Genomic DNA, 16,604 nt, shown 5'->3' on the forward strand with positions numbered 1-16,604 from the left:
ACAGACCGGATACTAAAAAAATATACTGCGTGTACACACACACACATATTTTCCACTGAATATATTAACGCAACAGATTACTTTTGTATTTGTATTTATTTGTTTTAAACTCAACACATATATTGTCAATGTCTGTCACTGTCAGTGAAGACAAATATCCCTTCGGCGACAATAAACATTAACTCCAGTCAAATGGGATCCGTGCAATACCAAAATGACCTCTATTTCCACTATGGATATTAACCATTGCAATTAAAACAGAATGCTGAAATTATATCACATTTGCTGGTTGAGAATAATATCTTATGTCCACAGGAGAATACTTTTTACGTTTTATAGCCTGCTCAATGCGACTCCACTTTGAGCATCGGACATAAGTTGACCCACTCTATTACTATTCAGTATGGACTATGAATTTCTAGCCTGGGTGCCAGCCTGTTCGCTCCGTTCCGCAATTTGTTTGTCTAGACAAATCTAAACAAATCACGGAATGGAGCGAACAGGCTGGCACCCAGGCTAATGAATTTCAGACAAATCACACAATTCTTGCAATGGCGTCATCTCATCTGCCGTTATGTTCTAATCTGGCTCAAGCCCCTGAATCGCTAGCCATGCCCTTTAAAAAAAAAATATATATATATATATATATATATATATCTTTTCAAACTAAATTAATATTCAGGCTGAGTGTTAGGCTAGTGATGTTCCACTTTTTAACTTTGAGGTGCAGGAAGTGCAGAAAAATAACTTTGGCAAGGGCATGTAATGTGTTTGTTTGTTTTCTCTACATAACTAATATAAATTTAGAAGTAAAGAAATATGCTGCAGCCTTTAGTCATTAAATTACACTTTCACAGCTTCAACTTGACCATTCCTGTGCATATTTATGACTTTATCATTTAGTACGCAGACTTTGTGTGAAGTCTGAATCCCAAACTGCCAGGTACAGAGATCTATACTCTCCACTTAACCTCATCAATAGAGATGTCCATTCATATTAAACAAGCACAGTGACTAATATGATCCACAGCAGGTAGGTTATCGGTGCCTTGCTCAAAGACACTTTAACAGGACATGAGTCTGCTGTGTGAATCAAACCACAACCCAGTCACTCTTCCTCCTTCTGCTCTGTCTCCACTCTCAGAGGCATCCTGCCAGCACATTCCCCTTCTCCCCATCTTCTCCTGTCTCCCATTTTCTTTTCCTTAACGCAGGGGTAGGCAACCTTAGGCACGGGTGCCAACATTGGCGAGGGGGGGGGGGGGGGGGGGGTGATCAAACCGATCACTGGCACACTAGCATGTGTGTGAGAGTCGTTTTTTCTTTTAAAATCAAAAAGGGGTAAGTGTAAGTTAAATGAAATAGTTAAATAGTCAGTTAAATGAAGTCCCCTTTATACAAATTACATCCTGCACATAATTCTAAATTCATTCAAACTCCTAACTCTGACTCTCTGGGAGGGAGTCTAAGAGAAATCAGTGTCTAATGATCATACATCCTGGTGTGAAAGAAAATATTTCAAACGTAATGTTGATATGGCACACTGACTATCAAGAAAATGAAGACTTGGTACTTCATGTCAAAAATGTTGCCGACCCCTGCCTTAAGGTGTCACTTCATTTTTTTCTTTTGTCCGCTTCTTCCACCCTCCTAGGGTATCTTAACTACCACCTCTCCCTCCATCACCACCTTCTCGTCCCGTTTGACAGAGCATCTCACGGTGATGAAGGCCAAATTCATCTTCAACTTCCTCACTGTGGCCAGAGCCAGCACCTCCTCCCCTGGGTAGAGGGGAGCCGGGAAGCGGATCTCCTGTCGGAGGAGGACCGATCCGGGTCCCGGGAGCCGGGTGCCAAGGACCGCAGACACCAAGCCATTAACCAGGACTCCATGGACCACTGGGGATGTGAATGGAGAGGAGGTGGTGCCAGACATGGCAGAGGAGGCGGCGTGGATGGGGTTGGTGTCTCCCGTCAGCTCAGAGAACAGCTCCAGGTCACGGGAGGTGAAAGTCCGTACGAGGGAGGCACTCTGGCCGACGTGGAGGAGGCGCAGGGAGAGTTGGAAGGGAGGAGAGACGGTGAGAGAAGGATGTGGTCCAACTCGTGTCTGAGCAGCGGTCATGATGCAAGAGTGAAAAGGTGGGCGTGACCTTGGAAGGATCTGTCTCCACAGGTGACTCATTTCCACTCTGTCTCTCTCTGTGTGTGTGTGTGTGTGTGTGTGTGTGTGTGTGTGTGTGTGTGTGTCAGTCTAGCTTCAGATCCCTGCTATTGCCAGACAGAGCCAACAGGAAGGGAGACACCTAGAGAATCAAACATACACAAGCACATCCCGTCACTTTACTGGTCACATGCCAGTGGAACAAACATCAAAGGAGCTAAACTGACCTTAAATCTGAGAAATGTATGCCTTTTTACATTTTAAATCCATAGTTCAGGCTTTTACAGTATTTTGACATTAAGTTACTGAACTAATGTACTGTAATAATTTATAATAAATTAACATAACATGTGTCACAGGGCAGCCGTGCCCTATACATGCATACACACACACAATATCAAGGACCGTGCACATACATCTCACAGCTGAGTCAACCTGATCAATTGACCATCAGCTGGTTTGGAAGTGACTGTTCAATTGTGTTGTATATTTGTACAAAGGACATTTTTAAGTAATTTAACTGAGTTTAAATATGTGTATGTGGGTTCAATGTCACTGAAGTTAAACGTGTTGGTCACCTGTCTCTCCTCTGCAGTGCTGGCAATCCTGTAGATTGGAATGGGCCAAGCACTGTAGAGGAGGAGGGGTGTCTGTTCCGGTTATTTTGTGTTCATTTATTGTTTGTGTTTGGCGCCTGACATATTTATTGAGGTATATTTATTGAAAATGAGTTAAAGAAGCACAGGTAATTGTAAATCAACTCATGGGCCGTGGTTTGCCTTGTTTGAGCTAATTGATTCAATTATTACTTTTGTGCTTGGTTTGCCCCACCTGTTTAACTCATTGAATGCCATTTCAAGATGGCCCCCAAGTACCAGACTGCCACTATCCTAGATTTCTAGTGCACGGATCAATTTTTAGTGCACGGATCGTGCACGCCCATGCACCATATATGCATCATATGTGTAGTACTTTTTAACAGCTTTCAAACAAAAAATCCGCTTGGAAATCCGTTCAGGCATTCATGAGATAGAAGCCTTCAAAGTCAGACAAAACAAACACTGCCACCTTCCAAATTTCTAGTGCACGGATCAATTTGTAGTGCACGGATCGTGCACGCCCATGCCTAGATCATGCACCATATGTGTAGTACTTTTTAACAGCTTTCAAACAAAAAAATCCGCTTGGAAATCCGTTCAGGCATTCATGAGATACAAGCCTTCAAAGTCAGACAAAACAGCCATTTTTGACATTTTGAAAGATGTGTTTGTTATGGGGCTAAACATGCAATTTCGCAATTGCGATCATGCCTAATACATTTGAGGCATTTTTAGAATTTTTTTTATAAAAAAAAATTTTGAAAAAAAAAAAAAAAAAAAAAAAAAAAATTCAAAATGGCTTCCAACTCGGGAAACTCGGGCTGTGGCAGCCTGGGAGTACTGTAATAACTCGTGAAACTCATGCCTTGGCAGTCAATGAGTTAAGAGCAGTCATGCTGCAGGTGAGGGAAGTTCAGTCTTGCTTGAGGCTAGAAAGAGACAGCATCAGGGGAGAGCTGCTAGGGGCCTCATGGAGGCACAGCTAAACTAAACCTGCATAGGCGGGACCAAAATAAATGACCCCCCCCCCCACAATTTTCCTGTAAATATAACATTACTGCTCCTAGTATTGATGATTGATTGTATTTCTTTTGTCTTTATATATGTCTTGATCAATTGAATACACAGGACCACAATGGATACATGTATTTTGTATTATCCTTTTAGCATTATTGTATAAACGTACCTCTGTACTTTTTGCAAACAAAGTATTAATTCATTCATTCAATCAATGGTTCTGGACTTCAATGGTGACTGCCATTCCATTCCATGCTGTTCTGTGATGTATAAATAAATATCATTATGAAACCCTCTGCCATTTTTGACTACTAAGGGTAAAAGCGTGGCAGACTGAACTTATAATACACCATGATGTGTAAGCACTGCAGCTGCACCTAACACAATAATGGGTGCATTATTTAGATGTGAAGCTGTCGATACTTGCCCAACTAAATCTAAATTGCTTACATCATCTAAATCTAAATTGCTTACATCATGGTGTACTATGAGGTAAGCTGGCCAGCTTACTTCGTCGTTTTAACCTGTACAGGAAAACGATGAGATAACTATGGAACTATTTCATGACCCTTTAGTATTACTACTATTATTATTATTATTGACCTGGAGCATCGTGAAGGCACAGCGTTGCTTCTGATAGAATCCCAACAGAGTCAAAGAGCTCCACAACTTTACCAGACCTCTGTAAGACACACAAACAAACATGTTTATTCTTAATGTACAAGAGTTGACCAATCGAAAATCACGATTTTATATTTCACAATTATGTATTCATGAAACATGGCAATTAATTGAACACCTTGCCCTGGTCTCCTCACCATTGCATAAGTAAAACAAAGCCAGTTGTTAAGAAAATTATGAAAACAAATCATCATTGCCAGGATCATTATATTAAACAAAAACCTTGCAGCCCTAACAAATACAGTACACATAGTGCAGACTGCCTTAAGTTTTCGCTCTTCACAGCCCAGGAATGCGTGGGAATGGGTAAGGTCTCAGGAAGATCTCAAGGTTATGCTTATTATCTACACGGATAAGGACTCTTGTATTTCACACGGGGCAGAGAAGTGCATTGCCATATATTGAATGCACTTCTTTGTGCACATAGTACAAACTGTTAAAACCTCAAAATCAACAAGCGCTGGTTTAATTTAACAAGATAGAGGTAATATTTCCATGACAGTGTATGACTGGGCAATACACTGAATTCTTCAACATAACAGATTGATTTAAACAGTGAATCTGAGGTTACCTGCTGTAAACACGCAGAACAAACGTCAGAGAGTCTTCGTCATAGGATAACAGGTCAAAGGGAAATGCAGCACCTATCTGAAACCACACACACACACACACACACACACACACACACACACACACACACACAGTTTATTTATGACCACATAAACAGAAGTACAAGGAAGCCTCATACAAAGGTCATAAACAATGACAGTGCAGTCAGATAAGGCCTAACAAAATAATATGTTGGTTTCCGGTAGGCGACCGACCCTATTAAATACGTGCGACCCAGATGATTTTATTGGCATTTGGAGTGAAAAAATAAAAAATAAAGTCAAAATCCGACCGAGTCGATCAAAAACGTCTTACAAAAAAATCACACCCCCCCCCCCTTCCCCCCTGTGTGTGTGTGTGTGTGTGTGTGCGTGTGTGTGCCTGGTCTGGCCTGGCCTGAACAACAGCGCCCCTCCCTTAACATGTGTGGTCAGAAAAGGTTACTGCAGGCTACAGACAGACAGACAGACACGCAGACAGACAGACAGACCCACACACACGGCCACGTATAGGAGCGTTGTGACCACCGCTCAAAAATATATTTGGTGCGACCACATTCGCGAAGTCAGGACCTGTCCCCGGTTCCCGAGGCTAAACTAATGTGAGTTACGTTACAACTTGTATTCCTCCAAACACACACAGACACACAAGCACACACACAATCGGGGGACAAATTGCGTTGCCACTCAGTCACTGACTGGCAGCGGTAGCCATGCTAGCAACGTTAGCAGCCCAGCCACCAGTACAGCTGAGAACTGTATAGCCACCACAGAGAGACGTGAGTTGGAGACGAAACATTTATGACAACGTGGGATTCATCTGAAAGACTGTACGGCAACAGCGCTTGAGTGAATGCGGACTCCCGTGCGACACTGCATGTCTGCAAGTACGACTGCGTCTCTCTCTCTCGTTCGCTCGTCGAGTTGTGTTCTTTTGTCAAATCTAAGCTGGAAAATCTAACACTTCCTGTAGCCGATCTCTTCAGAATAAGATATATTGCGCTAGCAGCAATAAGACTTCCAGATTTCTTATTACAATAAGACTTCCAGACGGTGGTCGACTTCTTAATCTCTTCAGAATAAGAGTATCCTAAAAGAAATTGAAATATGATTTCATTTGCATGATTCATTAAAACTGTAAATTAAACATTAAAATTAAATTTAAAAAATATGTTTTAAATGATTCATTAAAACTGTAAATTAAACATTAAAATTACAAAAAAAAAACAAAAAAAAAACTACCTACCCATCCTTCCCATGAGGAAATACAATACAATTCCTTGCTACCCATCATGCCCACAAAAAAATAAAAATAAAATAAAATAAATTCCCTACCTACTCAGCCCTAAAATTACAGCCAACCGGAAGCCAAAGTTTTATTTTGCTAGGCCTAATATGAAAGAACAGCCAGTTACAAAGAGCCTAAATGGCTAATCATTGTTACATACAATACATGTCAGGCTAGGGCTCCACCAAAATGACGGCGTCGTGCCGGCGTCGGACGCCGTCAAAAAATGAACCGGGGCGAATTTGAGCGTCCGACGCGGACGTTGACGTCGGCAGTGGAGCACCCTTCATTGATTAAAACGGGAGCGTTCCCAGCGTTGACGTTGACGCGACGTTCGACGCGCCCGGTGGAGCCGGGGGGTAAGACAGCGGACATAAGTCATGGGTAAAGGAAGCAACGCCTCCTCCAAATTGAGCAGCTTCCTATAATGGCTGACACTGAGCAAAACCTTGCTAACTGTTTGGCCCTCCTTTTGGAGAGGCCTGCCATTTGTAAGCCCCTCACAACCAACTTGTGCACATGCCCTAGGCTGCCAAAGATAAAAACTAAAAGTTTGCATCTGTAGCCTAGCTGTGAGATGGTCTGCACTAGCTGTTGATATTTCAGCACTTTGTTTAGAAAGGCTTCTTCCAAGCTGTAGTCAAAAGTGCAGCCGACCTCGAGAATAAACACCTCCCTAAGGGTTTCATTTACAACAAAGACATCAGGAGTGTTAGCTGTAATATTTGAGAACACAGAATCATCATTACACAGGTTAAACATGCTCGGCTTCACAGCAGTGTGCTTATACAGCATGATGGAGGACCTAAAAATAGAAGAGATATCTTTATCAAATCTACAATTCTGTCGTGCCTACATGTAGAGGCCCCTGTATACATGGCAACCATTTAAGATGTGGGACATGGTTTCGGCTATTTGCTCATTGCCATGATGAATACAGTGAGGAGCATGGTTGCCTGGAAACCAGATGGAGAGATTAAAGGGGAAGACCACCCGTTTTCAATATTGAACTGTGTCATTAATATACCTTAGAGGAGTTGTGTGGAAATAGAAAAAAAGTTCCCCCCCCCTTCTGTGTTGCCTAGAACTGGAGGATTGATTTTGGGGTTTGTATTGTAAATTACAACTTGATGACATCACACATTGTACTTTACGATACAAACCCCCAAATCAATCCTCCAGTTCTAGGCAACACAGAAGGGGGGAACTTTTTTTCTATTTCCACACAACTCCTCTAAGATATATTAATGACATATTTCAATATTGAAAATGGGTGGTCTTCCCCTTTAAGTTTAGTTGGTAAAACCTGTAATCTTGCTTTCAAAGTAAAGACAACGATGCACTCATCTATGGCAACATTTTTGAACACAGAGTGAGAGACAGAATGGTCTGCATCAGGGAGACATGCAGTCTTCCCTTGCAATCTCAACTGAGTCCAGTGCTGCCTCTGCCTTTGCTGTTGTGCCCACAGGAGGCGACCTCGGGCATTAATCAGTGGAAGATGGTGTTCTGTTCCACACACAGTCATAGTTGCTCTCACAGAGATACTGGGGTCAGATATAACATTCTCTGAGACAGCCACCACCTCAGAGTTAGACCCTACCCACTCCAAGGTAACATCAGCCCAGCAACACAAGTCATTTAGGTCCGGCCAGTCTGACCACACACCAAAGCCAGGGGAGCGACTGTCCAGTTTTCCATTCGGTTTTCTCTTAAAACCAAGGAAGTTAGAGTCCGAGCCACGAGCCAGAGGGACCTTGCGTCTTTTTAGGTCCAAGAATAGAGAAGAACGAGCAAGCATTCTCACATACTGGTCATCACTGTTCAGCATATTTAACAGATGGGAGAGCCGTGTAGCAATATAAACCCATTCGAAATTGGGAACACCCAGACCACCCTCGCCTTTACTGTGAAATATAATGTCACGTGTTGTGTGTGTGTTTAGGCTAGTCCACTGCCTCACTAGATGTACAGTTTTATCAGTCAAATCATGTAGTGATTTTCGTGGGATATGTACATTGGAGAATAGATGTTGTACTTTGGCCAATGCCAATACACGGACAGCCTCCAGCTTCATGATAAGAGGCAGGGGCGATGCATGAATTAAATCAAGTCTGCTGGAGTATTCAGAGGTGATTACATCGACCTTGTCTTTCCATTCACCTGCCACATTAAACTTGTGACCCAGGTATGTGTATGTTTCATGGCGTGAATAGACTGTTATAGGTTTATTGTTAATTGTGAATGCAGGTACTGTATCTGTGTTTGAATGGTACCAGCGGTTTCCCCCACTCCGCCTCTCATAAAAAACTGCACATTTAGTATCTTTTGCCTCCAAACCTGACCACTCCAGGAAGGAATCAGTTTTGGATAACATGTTACCAATTACAGCCCCATGATAGGAGGCGACCTGCACGTCATCTGCATACCCCTGTACGGGGTTAGGGGAAATGACATCGTCGGGGGCAGACATACAGAGCCACTTCATCCACTGGTTAAGTGCTAAAATAAAATTTACAGCACTCCATGGGCAGTAGGCCTGTCCTCTAAAAATCGACGAATCGACGCGTCGTTTTAAGCCCCCGGAATCGACGCCAATTGTTTGAGTCGAGCCGTCAAAGATATATAATTTTTTTTATCACACCAGTATACTGTGGTGCGGTATGAGAGCGCTGGACTGTGACTGTCATGTAATTCTTATTGAGTCCATACTTCCTACTACTAGACTTAAAAATAAAATCAGTTCACGTGACTTGAAAGTTGCCTTGATCATATAACAGGGAGCTCTTATTTTGAAGTTAACCGCTTGGAAAGGAAATGCGTCGACGAGTTGTTATTCTACTTGAGAGCTGGCCAAAGAAGCAGCAGAGCCAGCGCGATGCGCTTTCACTTTCACTGCCGTGGGTGTGTGGTGGTTGGACTCAGGCTGAGGAATAGCGACGGGCGAACTGTTTTCTTTTTATTATCTCGCACCAGATCGGCAACATAGCTCTTTTGATACAGCAGCGGTGCTCTGAGAAAATACAACTTGTGGAAGTAATACACGACATGCTGTCAAAGAGATGCATTATTCTCTCCTCCGTTGTTCTACTCTGCTCCACAATTCACAATTACGCACGGCAAATTACGCACGGCTGGACGCAATCTTATCGTCATTAATGTCCAGTGTCCACCGCTATCATGTCTCAATATGCACGGTAGTTCATGGATCTAATTCACTTTAAAGGCTTAAAACATATTGCTGTTTTATTGTATTACGTTGACGTGGTTTAAAAGCTTAAAGCACCACTTTTTTTTTTTTTTTTTTTTTTTTTTTTACATAAACGATTCGTCGACGCGTCGGATTAACCCCCGCGACTCGAATCGACTTGATAAATCCTGCGTCGAGGACAGCCCTAATGGGCAGCCAGTTTTAATACCTCACACACACACACACACACACACACACACACACACACACACACACACACACACACACAGTTGTCATTTTTGTAAATATCACTTTTGTGAAAACACTTTACTGCAGAGCATATTATAATTTATAAAACTTAACCCAAAATACACAGGAAAGTGATCATCTTTTACCTCTCCATAAATGGTTTTGAGGCCTGTAGTTATGAACTGCTTCAGCTGCGCAGCACTCGGCACTTCTTGATCCTCCAACACACTGAATGAACACACACATGCTATCAGAAAAAACTAAATTGTTCTCTTTGAAATTGCCGAAGAGTTATAATAACTAACAAATAGTACATAGTAGTAACACATTGTACAGAGACAACAGAACCTCACACACTGACCTACTACAGTTTAAGTGACATAGTAACAGTACTATGATTATACTCACAGAGAAACCTTCAAATAGTGATATCGTGATTTGTTTTTCAACACGACTCTTTGGAAAGCTGCAGATCCTTTCGTTCTGTCAGTGTGCTGCATTCTACTGGACTTACGACCACCCCCCCACGTCCTTAAATGACAAACATGGAGTGATATGGTGAGATTTCTGGGGACCTGAGACACATTTACAGAGCGTATAAAATATGGTCATGAATGGTGCAGATATTGGATTTGATTTGACTGATATCTTTATAGATAATATATTGCATATACACTTGACGAATAAGAAGAACGCTTGCCCCATATCAGGCTCGCCCTGGGTCTAATCTGGCGACCTAGGAACCTTAACCTCAGTAAAACTATACATAAATCTAGCCTTATTCCTAAACCTAACCTCAGTAAAACTATGCCTAAATCTAGCCTTAATCCTAAACTTAACCTCAGTAAAACTATACATAAATCTAGCCTTATTCCTAAACTCAGTAAACTTATGCTTAACCCTAAACGTATTCCTTAACCTCAGTAAAACGCATGCAACAATCACTGGGCATTTGCCAGAAATATCCGGCTACAGGGGCCTACTGGGCAAGTGGGCAGGGCTTCTTTCATTTTACAGGAGTTGCGTTCTAATACAGTTGCAGACCGAATACCCAATCTCAGCACCAGCCTCGCTAATCATTAGACTCTAAACCCACACAGCACACATCCTGGGATCGAAGAATAGTTTTAGACTGCGATGGAGGTGCGCCGCCTCAAGCGAACTTGAGCCACAAGAGCCACTGCTGCGGCTGAGCGAGCTAAAGCGAGCGAGTCGCCGTGCCGAACGTTGCAATGTTTGCTTTAGCCGACTCAGAATTATGTACCAATAGGCACATAATCGTGCCCCGACTGCCACTCAAACTGACTACTTAGTTTGGCTCTGTATGTCTGGCAGACTGCCTTGAAGGGTGATATCTCCCACAAGCTGGGGGCGAGCGGTCTCCGAAAAAAGAATGGGGTGAGTGTGTTTTCGGACGAGGCTTCCGGTTCACCACTCGAACATTATTCTGTGGCCAGCGTGTCGATATCGCGATGTAACATTTGTTCGGTTCGACGACGATGTCGCACAAAGGCTCTAATAGAGTCCAGGGTGAAGAGCTATTCACTTCACCTCGTTGTAGTTTCCTAGCTATCACCTAGGCTTTGTTATGTATTTTTAGGTGATAGCTAGAAAACTACACCGCAGTGAAGTGAATAGCTCTTCACCCTGGACTCTGATAGAGGCTTTAGTTTGACACTGGTGAATGCTAACCTTGTGAAACGCTAACCTGCCAACATTGGTGAATGCTAACCTGGTGAATGTTAACCTGGTGGATGCTACTATGCCTAAACCTAACCCGAACTCTGACCCTAACCTCAATAAAAAGGTTCCTAAACCTAACCCTAAAACATAATTCTAACCCTTAGTCGAACCAATGGGACGTTTTACCAAATGTCTGTGTAGTGTGTGTTTGAGGGGAGGGGTAGCAGAGACATAGAAAATAATAAAAATCCATAATAAATACCATACCTCACAAGTAAAATCTCTCTCTCTGCTAGGCAGTGTTACAGTCCCAGGTGTGGTGAATGTCCTGTCAGGTCAGTTAGATCAGTTACGGACATGTTAGTTAGTTGTGTAATTCAACTTTAATCATCAATGTCATGGTTGAAATTTAGCCATAAATTATAACCCTTGTAGAAGCTTTTATTTTGAAGACGTTAAAAGGGTTATAATTTATGGCTAGTTGAAATGCACCTCATCAGGTTAGCTAATGGCTAGTACACACTTAGCATTGTTAGCTGATGGGGATACAGGCTCATGAATTAGACATCATTGACGTTAAGTTCAGTCTCATACTTACCACCCACATGCATCTGTTGTTGACAGGTAAACACACGACAATGACAACCTATGGTGGTAGCAGAATAGAAGATTACCACTACTAGTATACAGTTTGCACCGCCAACGTGATACCCTTCAAACAGCGCACATGCGTAGTTCTTCATAAACAGAGTGCTCAAGTTGTCAGGCAACCAAGTAGCCAATTGTAGCACGCCCGTCCGGGGCTCCGGGCTATGGGATCCAAATCAATAGCACACTTCTTGCACATTCATTTGTGATTTTGTGTACATTTTTGACAGATCAGATCACATCATCAGTCTACCAACAACAGGCAAATCAAAATACCTTACGAGATTACAGATTATCTCAATTCCTTTACCCAGGTAGTGGTAGAAGGAAAAAAGTAACCTACCCAGAGCATATTGTAGCGGCCCCTTTAAGAGTGGCCGGATGTCACGTGTTGTTGTTGTGGCTTTTCCCGGAACTTGGGGGGAAGTAGCGTCATTCCAGGGTGTTGTTGTGATATGGGATACAGTCTGTGCCACACTCTGCGAGGTTATATGTTATTATTCATGCTGAACGAAGCCTTTAATAAACGTGACACTAAACTGTGGGACACGTCTCTGCCTCCGGTTCTTGGGATTGTTACACTGGTGTCAGAAGAAAAACAAACAAAGACTTTGTCGGTGAGGAGACGTGCCGTTGTGTGGTAGCTAGTTAGCTTCAGTGTGTTAGCTAGCTAGGCGAGCAGTATGGATGAGAAGAAGATAAAAGAAGAACAGCGGGACAGTGCGCGATACGGTATGTCGGAAGAAGTGAACGTGCCGCGGCTCGAGTTGACTCCAGGGCGGGTGGCCAACTACCCTGGCTTCCCCTCTCGTTTTCGCGGGTCGCCGCTCCGCGGGAACGGCGATGTGCGGCCGCCGGGTCCCGCCATTTTTACAGCGTCGGGCGGTTACCATGACGACGCCCATGCACCGCCGTCGGCTGGCTCTGTGAAGACACCCAAGTACACTGGTAACTCTGATTGGGAGGCTTTCCATGCTCAATTCGAACTGTTAGCAGATGCTAGAAGATGGACAATGAGTGACAAAGCTCTTCAGTTGGCTCTGTGTTTGGAGGGAGATGCCCTGTCTTGCCTCCTGTTTTTGGATGCTGATCAGCGGCGGTGCTACGACGCCCTGGTGGGGGCGCTGAAGAGGCGCTTTGGAACATGGTCCCAGCCAGCACTGGTGAAAAATGAACTGAGAGGGAAATGCAGGAAGCCTGGTGAGTCACTCCGGGGGCTGGCAAATGACATTGAGAGCCAGGTGCGGCGGGCTTACGGCCACCTATCCGCCGGCGCGCGGAGCGAGTTGGCTACCGACCTGTTTGTTGGGGCCATCTCTCCACCTGACCTGCGCATGCAGGTGCAACTTCAGCACCCGAAGTCACTGCAGGAGGCGTTGGAGGCAGCCATCGAGAGGGAGAGTCTGCAGAGCGCGGCCGCCAGCGGTGGACAGGAGGTGAGCCCCCATGCGGTGAGGTCAGCGTCGGGGTGCCCTGCCAGGGAGGAGGCGCCAGCGTGGGCGACGGAGATGACTGAGCTGCTGCGGGCGGTGACTCTACAGAGGCCAAGCGGACCACGTCCAGGTCCGCAGGTCTGCTGGGGGTGTGGCCAGCCCGGCCACATCAGGAGGAACTGCCCTGCCGCTCGCCAGGGGCAGGGAAACGCCTCGGGGTCCGCATAGACGGGGATATGCGGGCCCCGATTCCCACTGCTTCCCCAACGACGCCAGTCCGGGCGTGCCGTCCAGCGGGGGGAGCACAACAGCACAGCCAGGGGGAGGATGCTCCATTCCCCCCAGAAGAAGACGACAGCAGGCCGCCGCCTTCGCAGCCTCATCCGCCAGCGGAGGGAGCCCAGCAGTGCAGCGATGGAGGAGACGACAGCGGTACTCCACCTGTCGTGGTGGGGTGGATCCGTGGGAGTTCCAGTGGAGCGGGTTCCTGCCACGTCGCTGTCTCCGTCCAGGGGGTGCCTACTGCGGGCCTGGTGGACACCGGGTCGTCGGTGACGCTGGTGAGACCGGATGTTCTGCCCAGCGGGACACCCTTGCAGCCTACAGCGGTGCAGCTCCGCACGGCCACAGGGCAGCTGGCTCCCATGTTGGGGAAGGGGCTGCTGTGGCTGTGTGTGGGCGGCAGACGCGTTCGTCATCTAGTGTGGGTGGCAGATGTTCAAGACTACTGCATCCTGGGACTGGACTTTCTCCAGGACACGGGGTGCCTGTTGGATATGGGGAGGGGCACTCTTAGCTTCCCAGGGGGTCCTACCGTTGCCATGGGCCCTCTAGCTGCTGGCCTGCTGCCCCCTGCCCGGTCTGTCCAGGCACTGGAGGTGCCGTTCACTGTTCCTGTTTTCCCCTGCCCCGACCCCTGTGCTTTTGCCCCACGGTTCGCTGCCCCGTTGAGCCTTCCCTTCATGTGGCCAAGTTACCCCCCCTACCCTGCCCCCCCTCCCCCTGTGATGGAGACTATGATGTTTCCCGACGCCCCCTGCCAACAGCTGTCCCCTCTAGCCCCTGTGTTTTCCCCTGTCACTCCGGCCCCCTCTCTGCGGATAAGAGGGGGGGGTGGTGGAGGTGAGCTGTCCCTGGGGGGAGGGGTGTGGAGGGAGGAGTATGGAGACCTGGAGGAGCGGCAACAGGAGGAGCTGAGACAGCTGCTGTCGGAGTTCCAGGACAGCTTTACAGCGAGCGAGAGTGAGGTGGGGAGAACTCACATGGCGCAGCACGTGATTGACACTGGACTTGAGCGGCCCGTCAAGTGTCAGCCGCGCCGCCTCCCTCTCGCTCGTCAGGAGGCATGCGACCAGGCCGTGGACGACCTGCTGCAGTCAGACTTTATCGAGCCTTCCGACAGCCCCTGGGCGGCACCGGTGGTCATGGTCCCGAAAAAGAATGGAGACTGGCGGTTCTGTGTGGATTACAGGCGGCTGAATGACTTGACCACTAAGGACTCTTACCCCCTCCCCCGTATCGACGAGTCCTTGGATCTAGTGACGGGGTCCTCGTGGTTCACCACGTTGGACCTCAAAAGCGGTTACTACCAAGTCCCCCTCTCCCCTGAATCCCGCCCCAAGTCAGCCTTCTGCACCGGACGCGGCCTGTGGCAGTTTAAGGTGCTCAGCTTCGGACTTTGCAACGCCCCTGCCACCTTCTCCCGCCTTATGGACAAAGTGCTGGCTGGTATACCCCGCCAGGAGTGCCTGGTGTACCTGGACGACATTCTGGTGCACGGGCGCTCCTTCGAGGCGGCCCTGGGGTCCCTGAGGAGGGTTCTGGGGAAAATTAAGGAAGCGGGCCTGATGCTGCACCCAGAGAAATGCCGCTTTATGCGGAGGGAGGTGACATTCCTGGGGCACCAGTTGGGGGCAGCGGGCATCGGCCCCATGGACGAGAAGGTGCGGGCGGTGGAGCAGTGGCCCACCCCCCGCGACCAGAGCCAGTTGAAAAGCTTCATCGGTTTGGCCTCGTACTACAGACGGCATGTGCGGGGGTTTGCCACGATCGCATCGCCCCTGTACAGGCTGCTGGAGAAAGACAGAGACTATGTGTGGTCCGAGGCGTGCCAGGAGGCATTCCTCAGGCTGAAGCGAGCCCTGTGCGAGGCCCCGGTTCTCGCCCCACCTGACCCCACACTGCCTTTTGTACTGGACACTGACGCTAGCAGTGTGGGGGTGGGGGGTGTCCTGTCGCAGTCGTGGCCAGAGGGTGAGAGAGTGGTCGCGTACTTCAGCCAGAAGCTCAAGAAAAGCGAGCGGAACTACTGCGTCACCCGCCGGGAGCTCCTGGCAGTGGTGCTCTCTGTCAGGCACTTCAAGTACTACCTGTGCGGCCACCCCTTCACTGTAAGAACTGACCACTCAGCCCTCCAGTGGTTAATGACTTTCCGGGAGCCGGAGGGGCAGGTTGCCAGGTGGTTGGAGAAGCTGCAAGAGTTCGACTTCAAGATAGTGCACCGCCCTGGGGCTCGCCACGCCAACGCAGACGCTCTCTCACGTCGGCCCTGTGCAGCAGAAGGGTGCCGCTACTGCGAGCGGAGAGAGGCACGGGAGCTGGAGCGGCACATGGACGAGGAGGAGTGTGCAGCCGTCAGAGTCGGGGAGGTCGTCTGCAGGGAGCTGCAAGCGGTGTCGGATGCAGAATGGAGAGCCGAGCAAGAAAAAGATCCGGACCTGCAGCCTGCCTTGCAGTGGATCGAGGCCCAGCAGCGTCCGCCTTGGGAGGAGGTGGCGCCCTTTTCCAAGGCGACTCAAGGACTATGGACTATGTTTGAATCGCTGCGGCTGTCCCAAGGTGTGCTGCAGCGGGCGTTCAAGACAGCAGCCACCGGGGAGGAGCAGTGGCAGGTGGTGGTCCCAAAGGGTCTGCAAGAGACAGTGCTGGAAGCCATGCACGGGGCGGGTGGGTCTGGACACTTTGGGGTCAACAAAACTCTCCGCCGCCTTCGTCAGAGCTTCTACTGGGGGCGGCAGAAGAGGGACGTTGTTGACTTCTGCCGTC

General features: G+C 47.3%; 2 protein-coding genes across 2 annotated transcripts; both read right to left on the reverse strand.

Moving 5' to 3' along the window:
* Positions 1-558: 558 nt before the first annotated feature.
* LOC308286772 (hydroxyacyl-thioester dehydratase type 2, mitochondrial-like) lies at positions 559-2,184 on the reverse strand (the record flags this gene model as incomplete). Its single annotated transcript, XM_080727897.1, has 1 exon — positions 559-2,184. The coding sequence occupies one exon, from the start codon at positions 2,182-2,184 to the stop codon at positions 1,651-1,653; it is 534 nt and encodes a 177-aa protein (XP_080584023.1). The 3' UTR covers positions 559-1,650.
* Positions 2,185-2,198: 14 nt separating this feature from the next.
* Positions 2,199-12,213, reverse strand: rpp14 (ribonuclease P/MRP 14 subunit). The gene is made up of 7 exons (XM_080727898.1): positions 12,077-12,213; positions 11,746-11,806; positions 10,204-10,326; positions 9,942-10,023; positions 5,032-5,108; positions 4,383-4,461; positions 2,199-2,305 (listed from the first exon to the last, which is right to left on the reverse strand). The coding sequence occupies exons 3-7, from the start codon at positions 10,293-10,295 to the stop codon at positions 2,249-2,251; spliced, it is 387 nt and encodes a 128-aa protein (XP_080584024.1). The 5' UTR covers positions 10,296-10,326; positions 11,746-11,806; positions 12,077-12,213; the 3' UTR covers positions 2,199-2,248.
* Positions 12,214-16,604: the final 4,391 nt, after the last annotated feature.

This window comes from Nannobrachium achirus (assembly GCF_963921795.1).
Source record: "Nannobrachium achirus genome assembly, chromosome: 6".
NCBI lineage: Eukaryota > Metazoa > Chordata > Actinopteri > Myctophiformes > Myctophidae > Nannobrachium > Nannobrachium achirus.

What these genes read in the sequence shown, in the direction of transcription:
- rpp14 (XM_080727898.1), bottom strand. Translation starts at nt 10,295, where the DNA reads ATGCAGCACACTGACAGAACGAAAGGATCTGCAGCTTTCCAAAGAGTC. An exon ending in CACTATTTGAAGGTTTCTCT is followed by an intron (nt 10,024 to 10,203) that starts GTGAGTATAATC and finishes GTGTTCATTCAG; the next exon opens with TGTGTTGGAGGATCAAGAAG. An exon ending in TCAAAACCATTTATGGAGAG is followed by an intron (nt 5,109 to 9,941) that starts GTAAAAGATGAT and finishes GTGTGGTTTCAG; the next exon opens with ATAGGTGCTGCATTTCCCTT.